This window comes from Pipistrellus hanaki (genome assembly GCF_964339955.1).
Source record: "Pipistrellus hanaki genome assembly, chromosome: 13".
Lineage (NCBI taxonomy): Eukaryota > Metazoa > Chordata > Mammalia > Chiroptera > Vespertilionidae > Pipistrellus > Pipistrellus hanaki.
In genome coordinates this window covers 6,258,973-6,278,844 of record NC_140515.1, presented here as the reverse complement: position 1 = coordinate 6,278,844, position 19,872 = coordinate 6,258,973, and the positions used below count along the sequence as shown (strand labels likewise).

General features: G+C 57.4%; 1 protein-coding gene across 1 annotated transcript; it reads left to right on the top strand.

The window, feature by feature from the left end:
- The first annotated feature begins 6,365 nt into the window (after positions 1-6,365).
- On the top strand, positions 6,366-9,130 carry LOC311632155 (transforming acidic coiled-coil-containing protein 3-like). The gene is made up of 6 exons (XM_084903282.1): positions 6,366-6,474; positions 7,106-7,149; positions 7,696-7,856; positions 8,474-8,577; positions 8,641-8,761; positions 8,966-9,130. Exons 1-6 carry the CDS (start codon positions 6,443-6,445, stop codon positions 9,029-9,031), a joined length of 528 nt encoding a protein of 175 aa, XP_084759408.1. The 5' UTR covers positions 6,366-6,442; the 3' UTR covers positions 9,032-9,130.
- Positions 9,131-19,872: the final 10,742 nt, after the last annotated feature.

Here is a 19,872-nt window from a genome sequence, read left to right as displayed (position 1 = left end):
ACACCTCCCTTTCCTTCATTTCACCCTCTTACAGGTGAAGGCCTCTAAAAGTGGCTCAGAGCACTGGGACTCGACCAGAATCATGGTGGGTGCTGAAACCCAAGCCTGTTTGAAGTGGCCATTTAGGCCACAGCAATCCCGTCTTATAATTTGGCCACCTCAGAGTGTTTGCATCTCATCCGGCACATGTCCCACCGCCCACGGGATGGCGGGTTTTAAGTCATAGGTCTCTAGAACATTGTTTCCTGCATCTTCCTTTGCGTGTTGGCAGGGGCCCTGGGAAGGCCCAGGAGGACACATGGCTTTGCCAGGACACTCAGCCCATCAGGCAGACACGGGTCTAACTCAGCTCTCCTGACCACTAGGACCCTGATGGCATGATCAGGAGCCATTTACATATTTATGGAGGTGTCCTGGGTGAGCAGTCAAAACCCCTGAGGGGTTTCCAGGTAAGTCTGCTTTGAAAAAAAAAAAGTCATGAGTAATGGAACCTTACACACGTGATGTCATTTCCTCAGTCACAGGACAATACAGAAGCTAGAACTCTGGTCACCAGGCACCCGCATTCCTTAGCCAGGCACCTATCACCTCACTTGACTGCAGACCTTGGAGCGAGCTGGTCTCCAGGTGGTCTCAGGGTGTGTCATTGGAAGAGCTTACCGCAAAAGCTATCTCACTTGCCATAGACTCGCTCTATCTCCCTTCTGACTCCTGCTGTCACTCACAGTGTGTAACCCTCGGGTAACATATGACAGCCTAGCACCGACCAATCCAGGGAGGCCACACCTGGGAGCACTTGTGTGGACATAAGTCCTTGCTACTTGGTAGATATATCATATCTATCATATCATGTCATGTCATATCATATCATATCATATCATATCATATCATATCATATCATATCATATCCGTCCTTGCCACTGTGCGTGTGTGTGTGTGTCGGGGGGAAGGAGGTGAAACGAGGGGGTGTGGTTCTCCCAGGCTGGGCAGTGGTTAGGTCTGGAGGCCTGCTGGGTCTCTCACATACTCATTTCGTGTCACAGGCAGCACAACGGGAAGCTCCCCTGCCCACTGGAAAACTTAGGCGCTGAGGGGTCACCTTCTCCCTTCGTGGCTGCAAGTCTGTTCAGACACCCTCGGTCCTGGCCAGGGAAGACGGTGTTATGGTGGGTTTTCATCTGTGGGGAGCCCCGGGCAGGTTTCTGATGGGGCGGGGCCTGGACACCAAACACTGTCCTTTCAGAGCTCCACCCGGAGGTCATGGTGAGGCCATGGAGCCTCGGTGGAGAGGCCCAACTTCTCCCAGTCCCTGTGCAGGAGCTAAGACCGGACCACCCGCAGCGTGGGGCAGAGCTGAGGGTGGGCACAGCGGGTGCTGCGCCCCAGGATTAAGATGACCAATGAGAGCCGACTGCACATTCCCACTGGAGTGTTCAGTGTTCCACTGTGACTTACTTATTCTTTGTAAATCCTCACCAGGATATTTTCCCACTGATTTTTAGAGAGTGGAAGGCACAGGGAGAGACAGAAACATCAGAAACATCAATGTATGCGAGAGGGACACCCATATCAGAGAGAGACATCGACTGGCTGCCTCCCCCAGCCGCCGAGACCAGGGCCAAGAGGGAGCCTGCACCCAGGTGCGTGGACCTGATCAAACCCAGGACGCTCGGCCCACAGGCAGGCGCCCCACCCACGGAGCCCACCCGGCTGGGGCCTGTCCGCGTTTAAAGGAACCTCCAACCCCGTGGCAGGATGGAAAGTCAGTCCCCTCATATTTGGGAGAATGTTTGAAGTGGCATGCTGTTTGACTTCACCATAGGCCCTTAGCATCTTGCATTTTCCTACTTTTGATGGTTTGCACCACCCGCCTCGGGGACCTGTGTAGCCAGCCATCAGCCCCAAGGGGCCCCAGAACTTCTCCGAGAGGCCAACTGCCCGCCAGGAGAGGGCTGGAAGGCTCAGGCCCGCCTGGAGGGCGGCGCTGCACCTGCTCGCATTTCACACCAGAACACAGAGACCCCGGGCGGCTCAGGCTCCAGCCCTCCTGCGCTGAGCACAGCCCGGCTCCCGGCGCCCGGCTCCCGGGGCCCGCCAGCTGCACACCTTCCCAGGCTCTTGCTCCGCCAGGCCGCTCCCCGCTCACACCTGAGGCACCTCAGCCTGGGGGCGGGGCTGGCGGCTGATCTTGGGCATTTGATGGGCAGGACTGGACTCCTCCTCCAGCTCCATCTGTGACCTCGAGGGAGACAGGTAGGGCTGTGGGCCAGGCCTTGGACGCATCCCCGCCTCGGTCCCTCCCCAAAGGTGGGCGATGTCCCCCCAACACGGACCGCCCTCCCGCAGCCCCTCGGCTCCCAGTCAGGGTCCGCCTCAGCTCCAGGCACCGTGCTCCCCGCGCAGCGTCCCTCCCGCAGCCACGCCCGGCCACACCTGGGCTCGGCCTGCCCACCCACAGGCTCTGCGGAGCCCGGCCCGTGGGTCCTGGGCCGTGGGCCTGGGCCGTGGGAGTGGAACCTGCCCCAGGCCCACTGCGCCCGCCCTCCTTCCCCCCAACCCCCCCTAGGCAGGGAGCTGCCTGAAGGAGGCCGCCCTTCTGAGCCTGCGCTGAGGCCAGAACCAGTCACTCTGGACTTCTCTTCCTGCTTCCCCTGCCTTGTTCTGCGTCCCCTGGTCTCCCTTTGCCGGCCAGTGGCCGCGTGTCCCCGCCGAACCTTGGAGACCACAGGCAGAGGCTGGTCCAGGGCAGCGGCTTTCTGTGGGGTCTGGCCGGCCCTTCCCCGGTTGGCGCCAGCCGCAGCCGCCACAGGGGTTGGTGTTTGGCGTGGCTGGCGGTGCGCTAAGCAGGTGCCGCCAATTTGCCTGCCTCTGTCTGAGCAGGAGGACCCTGCTGGGCCCTTCTCCTGCATTAGGCTGAACTGACCCCCCTGGCCACCAGGGACCCCGAGTGGGCGGGGCCTCAGGAACATGGTTGTGCTGCCTTTTGCTGACTTACGCTGTTTAAAACTTGCTTTTCTCTTAAGCAGTCTGAGGTACAGAGAAAGGGGTCAGAGCAAAATGTCCCCGCTAGACCCTTCACCTACCTTGCACAAAGCATCCTTGAGTCGTGTCCCTGTTCCAGGTGGAAGCTTCTGGAACCTGAATCTGTTTCTCTCCCCAGGTTTTCTTGTTACTTTTCAACTTCACTTAGTATTCTCTTTTTGAAATGCAACGGAAAGAGCTTGGAGTGACAGGTCCTGTTCTTCCAGAGCGGCCCCAGGAAGGGAGGGAAGCAGGCAGTTCAGGCACCGCCTCCTGGCTTTGGGGTCTGACTAGCTTCCAGGGTAGAGAGCAGAGGCCTGGGGACTGGAAGAGGACCCAGGAAGGTGACCCTGCCAGCCGGCCCTCCCTGGCTGAAAGCAGCCTCACACCTTCCCCATCCTGTGCAGTGAAAAGCTGACTCTCGTGGGTCCTGGGCCATGGAGCTAGGGATCTGAAGCAGAAGGGGAAATAGGTGAGCACAGACAACTTTGCCTTTGACCTAGCCCATGTCTGCTGTCCATCGGTGACCTGTGACCCCAGGCGGCCAGAGGGGAGGCAGGAAGAGGTTTCCAGGAGGTGACCAAGGTCCTGTTGCTCCTCCTTAGGGGTCTACGCCCTGACCTGGGACAAGATGGACCACCCACCCTTCAACCCACTGGGCGGCGCTGGGGACACCCAGCCCCGGAACCCATGAGTAAGGGTGTGCGGGAGGACCCAGGACCAGAAATGCCAGTAGGCACCCTGAGGAGGGGCACAGGGGGGCTATTGTGAAATCTCAGAAGAGAGCGGAGGGCCTGGCCACCCATGGGAGCCCCCACCGTGGAGACTAGAGGAGAAAACATCCTGTCGTTGCGCAGCTCTGAGGGCCCCTGTGCCTGCGGTTCCTGGGGTGGAGCCCGGGCTGCTGGCCACACCTTCCAGCTGCTCTGGGGACTGCTGCTCAGCGGCCCCCACTGTCAGGTCATAGAGAAGCTTAGCCATGCCCAGAGCCGGCCGCCATCTCAGCCCTGGGCCTGGCGCTCTGATGAGGGGGCACAGGGCTGGTGGCAGCTGCAGTCTGTGGACCCTGTCTCTTCAAGCAGGCGCCGCCAGCCTCTGAGGATGGCACATGTGTGCGGCAGACCACGGCAGGGACAGCGGGACTGGTGGGCGAGGTACGGAGTGTGTGCCCGAGGGGGAGCACATCTTCCGCAGTCCCCATTGTTCACATGTTGTCATCAAGCAGAGGGAGGCCGGTGGTGACTGGATGGGACACACTGCTGCCCACCCTACCCCGCAGCCCCCAGCTCGAGGGGACAGGGAGGCAGAGGCCCGCCTGGCAGCCTCGACTTCTCCTGAGCTTCCAGGTGGCCTTCCTCTTCCTTCCAGAGCCAGCGGCTGCCCCCAGCCGTCTGGGCACTGAGCCCACAGCCGCTGCTGCCGACCCAGTGCCCCCCGCTCTGCAGGGGCCCGAGTCTGCCTGGGACCTCAGGGAGAAGCACTTCCAAGACCCAGCTGCGGGTGCGTTGTCCCTGGTCCTCCCTCTGCTGTTGGTTTGCCTGGAAGGTGTGCCATGAGCGTGTGTATGTGTGAGAGTGGCATTTGCAGGCCATCTTCCTGCAGGCAGCTGGGTGCCTGCCTGAGCGAGGCCCTGGGGCAGAAGCCGGTTAGGAGAGGGGCATTCCTGGAAGACTGCTTTAGGAAGCCTCTGAGATGGGCCTGCAGCCTCGCTGAGAGCAGCACAGGCGTGCATGCGGCCGTGTCAGTGACAGTGAGGACAGCTGGGCCTCAAGGTCACTGGAGAGGCTTGAACCGAGACCCCACGGGGATGAGAGCAGCGCTCAAGACTTCCACGTGGTGCGGAAGTCTTCGCATGCGGCTGTGCGGCCCTTCCTACAGGGAGGCGGGTGTCTCTGAGGGAAGGTGTGCCCAGCAACCACGTGACTGAGTTGCTTTAAAAGACATGAGGCTGATGGACCAGGTCGCCCTCTGGCTCCTTAGAAACCGCTGGCACAGAGGAGATGGGGATTGGGGGTGGGGATCCCCTGGCAGGACAAGTATGTGCCCTCTGCAGAGGTGCCAGGAGCCAGGGAGGACTGGGCTGGGCAGGTCGCCATTCCCAGGAGATGGAGTCAGGGTGGGTTCGAATCCACTTCTCTCGCAGAGCATGTTGTCAGCTTGGCCGTGCTGCAGCCTGAATGACCCGCGTGTGGACAGAGTGGCTCTTGTTCACTCCCCAGTGGGTGGGCTCCTGTGTGTTTCCACTTCAGCTGTGTGAGTGTGCGTGCACACGTTTTTCAGGTATAGGTATCTGCTCTGCGTATACCTGTCTAAGGACCTGAGGGACTGCGCTTTCCCACGGGGTCTGCCCCGTCTTCTCCCCGGGGGCGGGACCCCACTGTCTGGCTGCGTGATCCTGGCCTCCCAGCAGGGGCAGCAGGTCTGGGGGCTGCGACCTGCGTTCCTGGGGATGGTGATGGTGAGCACCTTTTGCACTTGCTGGCCTCGTGTCTTCTGTGGCAGAGCGGCGGCTCTGACCCCCGCCTGCTCAGTGCCTTTGGTGGTTAGGTTCTGGTGTTTTCCAGAGAAGGGTCCCGATCAGACACATGGCCGCAGAAATGCCCTCCTCCTGTGGCTCTTTCCCCGATGGATGGGGCCCCTGGAGGCACAGACATTACTGAGTCCACTTCCATGTTTCCTTTTGCTGTTTGTGATGTTGGTGTCCAGCCACGAACTCACTGGCAAAGCTGGTCGGAAGGTTGACACTTGCGTTTTCTTCTAGAAATTGTGTAGTTTCAGCTCTTGTATTTAGGTCTTTGCCCCATTTTCAGTTAGTTGCATAGATGGCATGAGGCACCCTTCGTTTTTTTAGGCAAATGCTGTTACCAGAAACTAAAGGACTCACTTGGGGTAGTTTCAAACAGGGGTTCTCCTTTAGCCCCTGGGGACCTTTGGTTGTCACCCCTGAGGTGCCTCCCAGCACCCAGTAGTGCACAATATGGCCGCACCTGGTTGGAGGGTGTGTAGCTGGATGCCGGCAGTGTGAGTGGGGCTCTGGGGCGCCTGCAGTGAGGAAGCTGCTGGCAGCCTTTGCTCGATGGGGAAACATAGTCTGCCATGTGTGGGCGCCTTCCTGTGGGGGCCCGCCCGAGGCCCCACTGGTGGACCTGGACTCCGAAGCGGAGCTGAGCCTTGCTGTGAGTGCTGCTCCCTTTGTGGAAAGGGATGGGCTTTATGGTCGGGGATCTGAAGGGTCAGTGACAGGGGGGCCCTGCTTGTCTTGGTCACTATGCAGTCCTGGAGCCTCCTGCTCCCCAGCACCTGTCCTCCCTGACCACACGACGGGGCTGGATATGAGAGGAGCTTGGGGCCCAGCTGGTGTCTGTTGTCCCACAGGTGCCCCCACCTCCTTGTGTGCTCAGGCTCAGGGACCCCCTCGAGAATGTGCTACAGTACAGACAGAGGGACATGGCGGTGAGAGCGAGGCCTGGGGAGAGGGTGCTGCTGCGGTGGGACCCCAGGTGTCCACTTACTCAGCTAGCTATCGCCCAGCTGGCACAGGCTCCCAGGCTGTGCCCACCGGCAGCGGTGTCCTGCCCTGGCCTCGCTGTCCATAGCTCCTGCTCTGAGCTGCCTCCAGTGTGCTGTTTTCTCTGCCACCCCCTCCTCCCACAAGCTGCTCCCAGCCTGGCCTGTAGCAAGAGGCATCCCATCCCAAGCCCACACCCCACACATAGGCATGGGACACCCCCAGAACAGACCTGCCCACAAAGGGGAGCTTGATGGACTCACACCCCAGACTCGGACTCTCAGTGGGCATCTGCTGGCCGACTGGTGCTGCTTAAGCCTCTTCTGTGCAGGTGGAGGCAGCATGGAAGGAGGTCCTACAGCTGAGGAGCCAGTGTGAGGAGCTGCACCAGAAAAACCTGGAGATGGGGTGAGGCCTCAGCGGTGGGGGGGCCTTCAGGGAGAGTGCCTGGGGGGCCTGTGGGGTGGAGGGGGGCACCTGGGGATGGGGTGAGACCTGCAGGAGGGATGGGGTCACATGGGGATGGGGTGGGGAGTGGCCCACCACAGTGCTCACAGGCATCTGCTCCTCCCACAGGAAGGTCATGGACCTGTATGAGAGCTTGATGTACGAGGTGACTGGTAAGTGCGGCCCCGAGCCCCTCTCTAACAGCAGCTCCCGCCTCGGTGCCACAGCCCCAGTGTAGAGTGGCCCAGGCCAGTGCGGGTAGGTCAGGGTGGTGGGGGTGGGGCGGTAGGAGTAAAGCTGTGGGCTGGTGCTCAGTTCCCAAATGGGCCAGAATCTGGCTGGCAGCTGGGACCGCAGGGAACAGATCTCGCACGGCGTGTCCAACTTCACCTCTGTGGCCACTGGCTCTGGGTGCGTCCAGGCTGCCCTGGGGGTGGGAGCACCCTGCCTCTCCCTGGGCCAGTGACTCAGGCTCCAGAGGCTGCCAGCTGTGGGGACAGCTCTGCTGGGGCCCTGGGTTCCTGTTCCCCCTGGGCTTCCGGGGCTGGTGTGGGAAGTGCTGTGCTCTGGGAGAGCAGCTGGGAGGGGCCTGGCCACCTTCCTCTGGGGACCTCCGGGCACTGCGGCTGACGCGGCCCCCTCACCTTTGTCCCACTGTCCTGCCCTTAATCGCCCTGTGGAGTCTGCCCCCTGATCCTGTGTGCCTGTCCCTTTTCAAGAGGAGGCTCTGAAACAGCAGGAACTTGCCAAAGCCGAGATCCAGAAGGTTCTAAAGGAAAAAGACCAGCTGAGCACAGACCTGAGCTCCATGGAGAAGTCCTTTTCCGACCTCTTCAGGACGTTTGAGAAGCTGAAGGCAGCGATCGAGGGCTACCTGATGGTACGGGGCTCTGCCCTGTGACCGCCTTGTCATGCTCAGTCCCCAGCCCCTCGGGCAGGAGCTGCCCCACCCTACCCCCAGAGTCCTGGTCCTTGCTCTGTGCTGGGCTGGTGGCCAGCCTCACCAGTGGGCCTGGGACAGGGTGGGGTGCTGTCAGCCTGGGGAGGCCTGGGCATGTGAGCAGCGGAGCTGGAGGCACATCCTGGGCAGACCATGCAGGCCAGTGGATGCCCTGGTGACAGCGGGCACCGAGGAGCCAGCACTGCCTTTGGAGGAGGCCTGGCCAGGCCCCCTTCAGCGCCCCCAGCTGGGCACGTGCAGGGGTCGGGGCCCACAGGGCTGTGGGAGGGAAGCTCTGGTGCCGGGCATGCTGGGGGCGGGGGTGGGGGGAGTGCCAGGAGGCACTAACAACCATTGGGGTCGGGGTCAGGCTGGTGTCCAGGGAGGGGAGGCATGGGCTCGGTGTGGAGGGTCTTTTCCAAAAGAAAAACAAGTGCTGTGTCCGCGGCCCTTCCTCATCTGAGCTGCTGCTGGTGTGTGTCCCGGGGGGCTGGCTGGGCCTTGCACATCTGACCCCAGAGCAGTGAATGGGCCAATAATGCCCCTCCCCCTTAAAGAAGGAAGAGTCACTGAAGTGTGCAGAGGACTACATTGCCAGAGTCCAGAAGGAAGGCCAGTGGTACCAGGCGCTGAAGGCCCACGCGGAGGAGAATCTCCGGCTGTGAGCATGGGCACCTCAGGCAGTGGGGAGGAAGGGGAGGCTGAGCCGCTTTCCCCTGTGCAGGGCCAACGAGGAGATCACCCAGGTCCGAAGCAAGGCCCAGGCGGAGGTGCTGGCCTTCCAGGTGAGCCTGCAGAAGAAGCAGCTGCGTGTCCAGTCGCTGGAGAAGGCCTTGGAGCAGAAGGTGGGTGTGGCCTGAGGCCCGGGAGCGGGAGGAACATGGTCCTGTGGTTTGGGACCTGCCCTGTCATGGCCCCGTGGCCTGCTGGCTCCCAAGCTGGGCCACAACCCTCCTCCAAAATGCCTCTCCGTTCCAGGCCAGGTGCTTCCTGGGCCCTGCTGCCACCTCTGAGCACTGGGAGATGGAGGGTGGACACTCCTCTTTCAGACAGAAGAAAATGATGAGCTCATCAGAATCTGCGACAACCTCATTTCCAAGATGGAGAAGATCTGATCTGGGTCCCCGCCCTGCGCACCCGCCCTCCTCTTTGTCTGTCTGTCTGTCTGTTAGGTTTCATGTTCTTTCTCCTCTCTCACCTCAGCTCATGTTTAAACTGATTAAAAAAAAAATTTAGAAAGGAGACTAAATAAAATGTGAGTTCAGCACTGAAGTTGCTCTATCTTGATTAAAGCAAGGCTTCCAACTTTGGCCGGACCCTCCATGGCCCACATTGCCTCTGGCCCCTCTGCCCATACCTTGGGGCTGCCAGGTGGGCACACAGCCTGCTGTGTCTGCCTCCCAACCACAGATCAGAGTCCAATGGACCAAAGTTTATTTTATTTTTAATGTTTTTATTGATTTCAGAGAGGAAGGGAGAGAGAGAAACAATAATGAGAGAGACTCATTGATTGTCTGCCTCTGCATGCCCCCTACTGGGGATTGAGTCTGCAACCCAGGCACATGCCATGACCAGAATCAAACCTGGGACCTGTCAGTCTGCAGGCCAATGCTTTATCCACTGACCCAAATCAGCTAGGGCAGTGGTTGGCAAACTCATTAGTCAACAGAGCCAAATATCAACAGTACAATGATTGAAATTTCTTTGGAGAGCCAAAATTTTTAAACTTAAAACTTCTTCTAACGCCACTTCTTTAATATATACTGACCCAGGCCATGGTATTTTGTGGAAGAGCCACACTCAAGCGGCCGAAGAGCTGCATGTGGCTTGCAAGCCGAGGATTGCTGATGGTAGGGGGCTCTGCCCTGTGACCGCCCTGCCCTGTGACCCCAGATTACAGCTGGGGCCACTGTAATCCTATCTAATAAAGAGGGACTATGCTAAGTGGCCATCACTCCATCACAAAGATGGCTGCACCCACAGCTGAGGACAAGTTCCTATCAGAAGCCTTAACGAGCAATCAGCAGGGACCGGAGGCTACACCCTCCCCCTCCCCTGTGGGGCTTGACAGGGGAGCTCAGGCTGCACCCCCCCACCCTGGAGTCAGGCTGGGGGACCTCAGGCTGCACCCCGTCCCAGTGCCAAGCCAAGGGACCTGAGACTACACCCCCTGCCTGGCAGGTCTTGACAAGGGTGGGACTGGCAGGTCTAGATCTAGCCCAATGTGGCAGGGAGAGGCGGGGGGTGGGGGGATGGGGTGGGGGGGCACAGCCAGGTCTGGGTCTCACGTGATTTTAAGGTGCATGTGGTGTGCCCCAGACTCTGACAGGAGGATTTCGTATACATTTTACTAATTTTATTTCACCTCTCACACTTCTATTATAAAGGGCAAATAGCAATATTAAATTATTTCCTCTAATCCCCTTTTAATGTGCATGAATTTCTTGCACCGGGCCACTAGTTTTAATGTAAAAACAAACCTGCAAGGGGATGGTGGGTCTGTGTTCCTGGGTGAGATTGCAGCCTGGGAAGGAGCCCTCACTGAGAGAGCTGAAGGTTGGCACCTGTGCCTGATTCACACGAGCACTGCAATGTCCTGGCAGCTCAGTGGCCTTGTCCAGCCCCGGGGACTGATAAGGGGAACACCCTGAGGAAGTGGTCTGTGCCCCAGACCTCAGGTTCTCCACTGGGCTCCAGCCTGCTCAGCCAGGCCTGCCAGCTGGGGCTTGGGGGTCGCTCCAGCAGCTGAGACCTTGGGGCACCCCTGCCAGAGCAGACCTTCAGCTCTCGGCCATGGCTCAGCACATGGACACCTGGTTCTGGGGTTGTCAGCTGTGTCCAGGCCTGCTCCAGGGAGCCTGTCCTCAGCTCACTGGCCCTGGGCCCTCCCTCCTAAAGAGGGGATGGGGCCCCGAGGATACACTCCAGGCAGGAGAGGCACTGGCGGGAGGGAGGCAGCACGAGGGCAGAGGCTTGGCCCGAAGGCCATCACGGCCCAGTCCCTAGACACAGAGGGCACAGAGCGGGCTGGACACGGGCCACAGACTGGGATGGGCCCTGTGCCTGGGAGGTCCTCATGCCTGGGCCTCCAGTGCCAGCTGGAGGCATGGGCTCCCGAGTGCTGACCATTGGGCATGACAGGCCCAGGTCTGTGTGTCTGACCCCCAGGTGAGTGGGTGCTGCTGGGCCCAGAGCCCGCTGGGTTCTAGGAACAGGCCAGTGCAGGGGAGTGGCCGCCACCTGGCCTGGCTAAGGAGGTGCCCATGCTCAGGCATGGGGGAAAGCAGGATAGGGGTGTCTTCCCTCCCAGGTCATCGTGGATGGGTCCTTGCACAAGACCCGACCAGGAAGAACCCAGTCAGACCTCCCTTGAGGGCCAGGGTTCCAACCTGCCACAGAGTCTGGCTGTGACTGGCCCCAGTGTGGGCAGTGGCAATGTTCCTGGCTGCCACCATGGGGGTGCTGCCTGCTGTGGGCCAAGGTGCAGGTCAGGATCTGGAGGTGATGTCTTGGCTGGGGACCTGCACTTGGGGCTCTGGCTGGCCAGAGGGCATCAGTACCCCACAGGTGGAGAGCTTGGGGGAGTATCTGGTTCAGGGAAAACAGGCCAGGCCAGAGAAGGGACTGCTCCCCGTGGCCCCTGTGCTCAACCCTGCCCTCTCCTCGTCCCCATGGCAGCTCCAGGCCCTCTCTGGGCCCTCCTACTCCATTGTCAGCACAGGAGGTGCTGTTTGTTTGTTTGTTTTTTAATCTTCAATTAATTTCAGAGAGGAAGGGAGAGGGAGAGAGAGAAACATCAATGATGAGAGAGAATCTTTGATCAGCTGCCTCCTGCACACCCCACAGTGGGGATTGAGCTGCAACCCAGGCATGTGCCCTGACTAGGAATGAACCAGGACCTTTCAGTCCTCAGGCCGATGCTCTAAACACTGAGCAAAATGGGCCAGGGCCGGAGGTCCTTTTATGAACAGTCACACATGTCCCTCCTGTGGCAGTGCTCCCAGTGCCAGGTGTGCATGCCTGCTAAGCCCTCGGGCGGGGCCAGCTGGACATCTGAAGCTGTCACCTCTGTGCTGAACAGCCAGCAAGAAGGTCCCTTGTCCTCAAGGTAGGTCGTTCCCCATGAATGGGGCAGAAAGCCGGCCCTCAGGACCTGGCGACCAGTAAGTACCTGTGGAGGGGGTGGGGCAGTGCTCCCAGAGTGGAAAGTGATTTTTGGGGACTTGACACAGTTCTCTCCCCGATGTCAAAGCCCACAGACAGGCTGTGGGGGTCGCAGGGCACTCCGTTGTGAGATGCACCGTGGTGGGGGCAATGGGAGCCCCGGGGGGCTCATGGAGGCCCATGGTCATCCGAAAGGGGATCGCTCATTGGTCCAATGAATGAGGGGGCAGGATTTCTGGAACAAGGGTGCGGCCCAGGCCTACAGCTGAAGGCTGTCAAGTCAACGAGGGGGCGGGGCTAGGTGAACAGCCAAAAGAGGTGACATAAGTTGGAGAAAGGCTGGTGGGCAGGGACACGGGTGAAAGGCCGGCTGGCCATCCGACCTGCCACACTGCAGCAGCAACCTAAACAAGGGGGCTAGGAGGACTGGGGGGCAGGTGAAGTGATCAGCCAGAAGCTGCCAAGCCAAGAATGGGTTGGGGCCAGGGGCAAAACCTGGAAGTGGTCCAGTGGATAAGGCCATGGGGCCCTGTGAATGAGGACATGTTCTCAAGTGGCCACAAAAGCCCCATCTTCCCGTGGTATAGACTGGATGCCAACAAGAAGGTCCCTTGTGCTCAAGGAAGGGTGTTTCCCGTGAATGGGCAGAAAGCCTGCCCTCAGGGCCCAGCGACCAGTAAATATCTCTGCAGGGGGTGGGGCAGTGCTCCCAGAGTGGAAAGTGATTTTGGGGACTTGACAGCTCTCTCCCCAATGTCAAAGCCCATAGACAGGACTGTGGGGGTCGCAGGACACTCTGTTGAGAAATACCCCATGGTGGGGGCGATGGGGGCCCCTGGGGCTCATGGAGGCCCATGGCTGTCCAAAAGAGGGGGCTGGTCTCATGCTTGTGGACCTGGGCCCTGGGTGGGAGGCAACCTGTGAGCAGAAGGCCATCTGGAGTTGAGGCTTTTGGGCACCTAACACCACTTCCAAACGTGGGGCTGTGGGCCCCCGTGCGTGAGGAGCATGGCAGCCTGGCCGGTGCTGCTCGCTCATTGGGCCATTGAAAGAGGGGGTGGGGTTTCTGGAACAAGGGGGCGGGGCCAGGCCTACAGCTGAAGGCGGTCTCGTGAACAAGGGGGCGGTGCCAGGTGAAGAGCTGGAAATGGTAACAGGGGAAAGGCTGGTGGGCAGGGACACAGGTGAAAGGCCGACTGGCCGTCCGGCCAACCACCCAGCAGCAGCGACTTAAACAAGGGGGCTGGGAGCTTGGGGGGCAGGCTAGGTGATCAGCCAGACTCGGCCAGGCCAAGAATGGGTTGGGGCCAGGAGCATCACTTAGAAGCGGTCGGGTGGATAAGGAAATGGGGTCCTGTGAATGAGGATGGGGTCACAAGTGGCTGCAACAGCCCCACCTTTCTGTGGCACAGACTGGATGCTGCCAACAAGGTCCCTTTTCCTCAAGGTAGGGAGTTCCCTGTGAATGTGGCAGAAAGCCTGCCCTCAGGGCCTGGCCACCAGTAAGTACCTCTGGAGAAGGCGGGGCAGTGCTCTCAGAGTGGAAAATGATTTTCGGGGACTTGACAGCTCTCTCCCCAATGTCAAAGCCCATAGACAAGGTGGTGGGGTTCGCAGGACACTCCGTTGTGACATACCCCACCGCGGGGCTCATGTAGGCCCATGGCTGTCCAAAAGGGGGGGGGGGGGCTGATCTCCCCATGCTCGTGGACCTGGCCCCCGGGTGGGACGCAACCTTTGAGCAGAAGGCCATCTGCAGTTGGGAGCTTTTAGGCATCTAACACCACTTCCAGAGGTGGGGCAGTATGCCCCTGTGTGTGAGGAGTAGGGCAGCCGGGTCAGTGCTGCTCGCTCATTGGTCCAATGAACGAGGGGCCAGGGTTTCAGGAACAAGAGGGCAGGGCCAGGCCTACAGCTGAAAGTGGTCATATGAACAAGGGGGAGGGCCAGGTGAACCGCCTGAAGTGGTGAGGTAAGCAGGAGAAAGGCTGGCGGGCAGGGACACAGGTGACCCGCAGGCTGGCCTGCTAGCAACAGGGACCTAGGGAAGGGGCTGGGGGGCTTGGCGGGAAGGCCAGGTGATCGGCGGGAAGAGTGCGTTGGGGCCAGGGGCAACAACTGGAAGTGGTCCAGTGTGTAAGGCCCTGGAGCCCTGTGAATGTGGACCAGGGTCGCAAGTGGTCAAAAAAGCCCCACCTTCCTGAGCTCCAGACTGGAAGCCAGCAAGAGGTTCCCTTGTCCTCAGGGCAGGACATTTCTCATGAATGGGGCAGAAAGCCGGCCCTCATGGCACGGCGACATGACCATTAAGTACCTCTGGAGGGGCCAGGGCAGTGCCCCCAGGCTGGAAAGTGATTTTCTTGGACTTGTCACAGCTCTCTCTCCGATGTCAAAGCCTAACCCTAACCCTAAACCTAACCCTAACCCTAACCCTAACCAGTGGGTAAGAACCTGGGGCCCTGTGAATGTGGACCAGGGTCACAAGTGGCCACAAAAGCCCCACCTTCCTGAGCTCCAGACTGGAAGCCATCAAGAGGTTCCCTTGTCCTCAGGGCAGGGTGTTCCCCGCAAAGTGAATGGGGCAGAAAGCCAGCCCTCAGGGCCCGGTGACCCAACCAGTAAGTACCTCTGGAGGGACCTGGGAAGTGCCCCCAGAGTAGAAAGTGATATTCTAGGACTTGACACAGCTCTCTCCCCGATGTGAAAGCCTAACCCTAACCCTAACCCTAACCCTAACCAGTGGGTAAGGCCCTGGGGCCCTGTGAATGTGGATGAGGGTGGCAAGTGGCGGCAAAAGCCCCACCTTCCTGAGCTCCAGACTGGAAGCCAGCAAGAGGTTCCCTTGTCCTTAGGGTAGGGCATTCCCCGAGAATGGGGCAGAAAGCCGGCCCTCAGGGCCCGGCGTCCAGACCAGTAAGTACCTCTGGAGGGGCCGGGGCAGTGCCCCAGAGTGGAAAATGATTTTCTTGGACTTGTCACAGCTCTCTCCCCGAAGTCAAAACCTAACCCTAAACCTAACCCTAACCCTACCCCTAACCCTACCCCTAACCCAAACCCTAACCCTAAGTAGTCGGTAAGGCCCTGGGGCCCTGTGAATGTGGACCAGGGTCGCAAGTGGCCACAAAAGCTCCACTTTCTTGAGCTCCATAACAGAAGCAAGCAAGGTGTTCTCTTGTCCTCAGGGCAGGGCATTCCCTGCGAATGGGGCAGAAAGCTGGACCTCAGGGCCCAGCAACCCGACCAGTAAGTACCTCTAGAGGGACCGGGGCAGTGTCCCCAGAGTGGAAAGTGATTTTCTTGGACTTGACACAGCTCTCTCCCCCATGTCAAAGCCTATAGACAGGGATGTGGGCGTCCCAGGACACTCCGTTGTGAGCTGCCCCTTGGTGGGAGCGATGGGAGTGGGGCCCACCCCGAGGCTCCTGGAGGCCCATGGCTGTCTTGATGGGGGGGCTTGCTGGTCTGCCCACGCTTGGGGACCTGTGAGGCACCCTGTGAGCACAGGGCCATGTGCGATTGGGGGTTTTAGGCACCTGACACTGCCCCCAGAGGTGGGGGCTATTCTCCTGTATTTGAGGGATCAGGGAAGCCTGGCTGGAGCTGCTCTTTCATTGATTGAATGAACAAGGGGGTGGGGCTTCCGGAACAAGGAGGCGGGCCCAGGCCCACAGCTGAACCCGGTCAAGTCAATGAGGGGGCGGGGCCAGGTGAACAGCCTGAAGTGGTGAGGTAAGCAGGAGAAAGGCTGGCAGGCAGGGACATGGGTGACCTGAAGGCCAGTCTGCCGGCAGCAGGGACCTAGGGAGGGGGCTAGGGGGCTTGGCAGGGAGGCCAGGTGATCGGTGGGAAGTGGTCAAGGGAAGAGTGGGTTGGGGCCAGGGGCAACAACTGGAAGTGGTCCAGTGTGTAAGGCCCTGGGGCCCTGTGAATGTGGACCAGGGTCGCAAGTGGCCACAAAAGCCCCACCTTCCTGAGCTCCAGACTGGAAGCCAGCAAAAGGTTCCCTTGTCCTCAGGGCAGGGTTTTCCCTGCAAAGCGAATGGGGCAGAAAGCTGGCCCTCAGGTCCTGATGACCCGACCAGTAAGTACCTCTGGAGAGCCGGGGCAGTGCCCCCAGGGTGGAAAGTGATTTTTTCGGACTTGACACACCTCTCTCCCGGTTGTCAAAGCCCATAGGCAGGGCTGTGGGCGTCCCAAGACACTCTGCTGTGAGCTGCCCTGAAGTCAAAGCCTAACCTTAACCCAAAACTTAACCCTAACCTTAACTCTAACCCTAACCAGTGGGTAAGGCCCTGGGGCCCTGTGAATGTGGACCAGGGTCGCAAGTGGCCACAAAAGCCCCACCTTCCTGAGCTCCATACTGGAAGCCAGCAAGAGGTTCCCTTGTCCTCAGGGCAGGCCATTCCCTGTGAACGGGGCAGAAAGCCGGCCCTCAGGGCCCAGTGTCCAGACCAGTAAGTACCTCTGGAGAGCCAGGGCAGTGCCCCCAGGGTGGAAAGTTATTTTCTCGGACTTGACACACCTCTCTCCCTGATGTCAAAGCCTAACCCTAAACCTAACCCTACCCCTACCCCTAACCTTAACCCTAACCCTAACCCTAACCCTAACCCTAACCCTAACCCTAACCCTAACCAGTCTGTAAGGCCCTGGGGCCTGTGAATGTGGACCAGGGTTGCAAGTGACCACAAAAGCCCCACCTTCCTGAGCTCCAGACTGGAAGCCAGCAAGAGATTCCTTTGTCCTCAGGACAGGGCGTTCCACTCGAATGGGGCAGAAAGCCAAACCTCAGGGCCTGGTGACCCGACCATTAAGTACCTCTGGAGGGGCTGGGGCAGTGCCCCCAGAGTGGAAAGTGATTTTTGCGGATTTGACACAGCTCCCTCCCTGATGTCAAAGCCCATAGACAGGGCTGTTGTCCTTCCTGGAGATTCCATTGTGAGCTGCCCCTTGGTGGCAGCAATGGGGGTGGGTCTTCCCCGAGGCCCATGGAGGCCCTGGATGGTCTGCCCACACTTGGGGACCTGTGAGGCACCCTGTGAGCAGAGGGCCATGTGCGATTGAGGGTTTTAGGCACTTGACACTGCTCCCAGATGTGGGGGCTATTTCCCTGTGTTTGATTAGCAGGGCAGACTGGCCGGTACTGCTCGCTCATTGGTCGAATGAACAAGGGGGCGGGGCTTCCAGAACAAGGAGGCGGGCCCAGGCCCACAGCTGAACCCGGTCAAGTCAATGAAGGGGCGGGGCCAGGTGAACAGCCTGAAGTGGTGAGGTAAGCAGGAGAAAGGCTGGCGGGCAGGTACACGGGTGACTGGCAGTCTGGCCTGCCGGCAGAAGGGACCTAAAGAGGGGGTTGGGGGGCTTGGCGGGGAGGCCAGGTGATCGGCGGGAAGCAGTCAAGGGAAGAGTGGGTTGGAACCAGGGGCAACAACTGGAAGTAGTCCAGTGGGTAAGGCCCTGGGGCCCTGTGAATATGGACCAGGGTAGCAAATGGCCGGAAAAGCCCCACCTTCCTGAGCCCCAGACTGGAAGCCATCAAGAGGTTTCCTTGTCCTCAGGGCAGGGCGTTCCCCGCAAAGGGAATGGGCAGAAGGCCAGCCCCCAGGGCCCGGCTACCCAACCAGTAAGTACCTCTATAGGGGCGGGGGAGTGCCCCCAAAGTGAAAAGTAATTTTCGCAGTCTTGACACAGATCTCTCCGGATATCAAAGCCTAACCCTAACCCTAACCCTAACCCTAAACCTAACCCTAACCAGTGGGTAAGAACCTGGGGCCCTGTGAATGTGGACCAGGATCGCAAGTGGCCACAAAAGCCCCACCTTCCTGAGCTCCAGACTGGAAGCCACAAGAGGTTCCCTTGTTTTCAGGGCAGTGTGTTCCCTGCGAATGGAGCAGAAGGCCTGCCCTCAGGGCCCAGCGACCAGACCAGTAAAAACCAGAGGCAGTGCCCCAGAGTGGAAAGTGATTTTCGCGGACTTGACACAGTTTCTCAGGTTCATAACAGTGTGAAGGAATTTGTTTGTACATGTGGGCAATGCTTATACTTAGAGGAGATGGCCAAATGTAGGTTAATACAACAAAACATAAGTAATTTAGAGAAAATAATAGGAAAAAGGTGAGAATTCGCACAGAAAAGGTCATAAAGTCTTTTGTAAGTCAGTTGTTAGTGTTTAAAGGGTATTTAATATGCAGGAAATCCTTAAAATAGAGAAAAGAGCATGTTAAACAGTATATGAAACCTCTATTATTTACTCAAAAGAGCCTAGAATTGTAAATGTGTATCATACAAGGCAGAATATCCTTGAAATAGAGAAATAAGCACATTTATGCAGCTTTGGAAAGCCTTGGACTTTATTGTAATGTAGCATTAAACTCTAAAACATAGTTTAGAGACAATGTTCCAGACCTTCTCAGGTTCATAACAGTGTGTAGGAAGTTGTTTTTACATGTGGGCAATGCTTATACTTCAAAGAGAAGGGCAAATATAGGAAACTAGAAGAAAACATGAGTAATCCAGAGGAAATAACAGTAAGTAAGTGAGAACTTCTAAAGAACAGGTGAAAAAGACTTCTCCAATTCAGTTATTAGTGTAGAACAGGTATCTAAGATGCAGGAAATCCTTAAAATAGAGGAAAGAGCATGTTAAACAGTGTATGAAACCTCTATTATTTACGCAAAAAAGCCTAGAGCTGTAAATGTGTGTCATACAAGGCAGAATATCCTTGAAATAGAGAAATGAGCACATTTAAGAGCTTTGGGAAGCCTTAGACTTCACTGCAATGTAGCATTAAACTCTAAAACATAGTTGAGTTTCAATGTTCCATAGCTTCTCATGTTCATAACAGTGTGTAGGAAATTGTTTGTACTTGTTAGTAATGCTTATACTTAGACAAGTAGGCCTCATATAGCAAACTACAAGAAAACATGAGAAATTCAGAGAAAATAACAGTAAGTATGTGAAAACTCAAAGAGAAAATGTAGAAAGGACTTCTATAAGTCAGTTGTTAGTGTAGAAAAGGTGTCTAAGATGCAGGAAATCCTTAAAATAGACTAAACAGCACATTAAACAGTTATGAAACCTCTATTATTTACTTAAAGGAACCTAGAACTGTAAATGTGTATCACACAAGGCAGAATATCCTTGAAATAGAGAAATAAGCACATTTATCAGCTTTGGAAACCTTAGATTTCACTGCAATGTAGCATTAAACTCTAAAACATAGTTGAGGGACAATGTTCTGGAGCTTCTCAGGTTCATAACAGTGTGTTGAAAGTTGTTTGTTCTTGAGGACAATGCTTATACTTAGACAAGTTGGCCTCATTTAGGAAACTACAAGTAAACATGAGTAATTCAGAGAAAATAACAGTAAGTATGTGAGAACTGGTATAGAACAGGTGAAAAAGACTTCTCCAAGTCAGTTGTTAGTGTAGAAAGGGTATCTAAGATGCAGGAAATGTTTAAAATAGAGTAAAGAGCACATTAAACTGTGTATGAAACCTCTATTATTTACCTAAAGGAGCCTAGAACTGAAAATGTGTGTCATACAATGCAGAATACCTTGAAATAGAAAAATAAGCACATATTTCTGTAGAGAGCAGCCTGAGAAGGCACATGGACAATCTTTTATTGTAATTCTTATCAGCTGAGCCCGAGAGCACTGGCAGAATCCAGTACTGATTTCTTAGTCCAATTGCTTGTAATGAGGAACAAATAAGACCTTGACTTACCTAGGCCTTGATATGCTAAATCTTGTACCAAGAAATAAGGAGCTTACCCAGATTTTGATGAATAGGAT

Coding starts and splice junctions, on each gene's coding strand:
- LOC311632155 (XM_084903282.1), top strand. CDS start 6,443: ATGTGCTACAGTACAGACAGAGGGACATGGCG. Junction 7,857..8,473: donor CGATCGAGGGCTACCTGATG/GTACGGGGCTCT, acceptor TCCCCCTTAAAG/AAGGAAGAGTCACTGAAGTG. Junction 8,578..8,640: donor GCGGAGGAGAATCTCCGGCT/GTGAGCATGGGC, acceptor TCCCCTGTGCAG/GGCCAACGAGGAGATCACCC.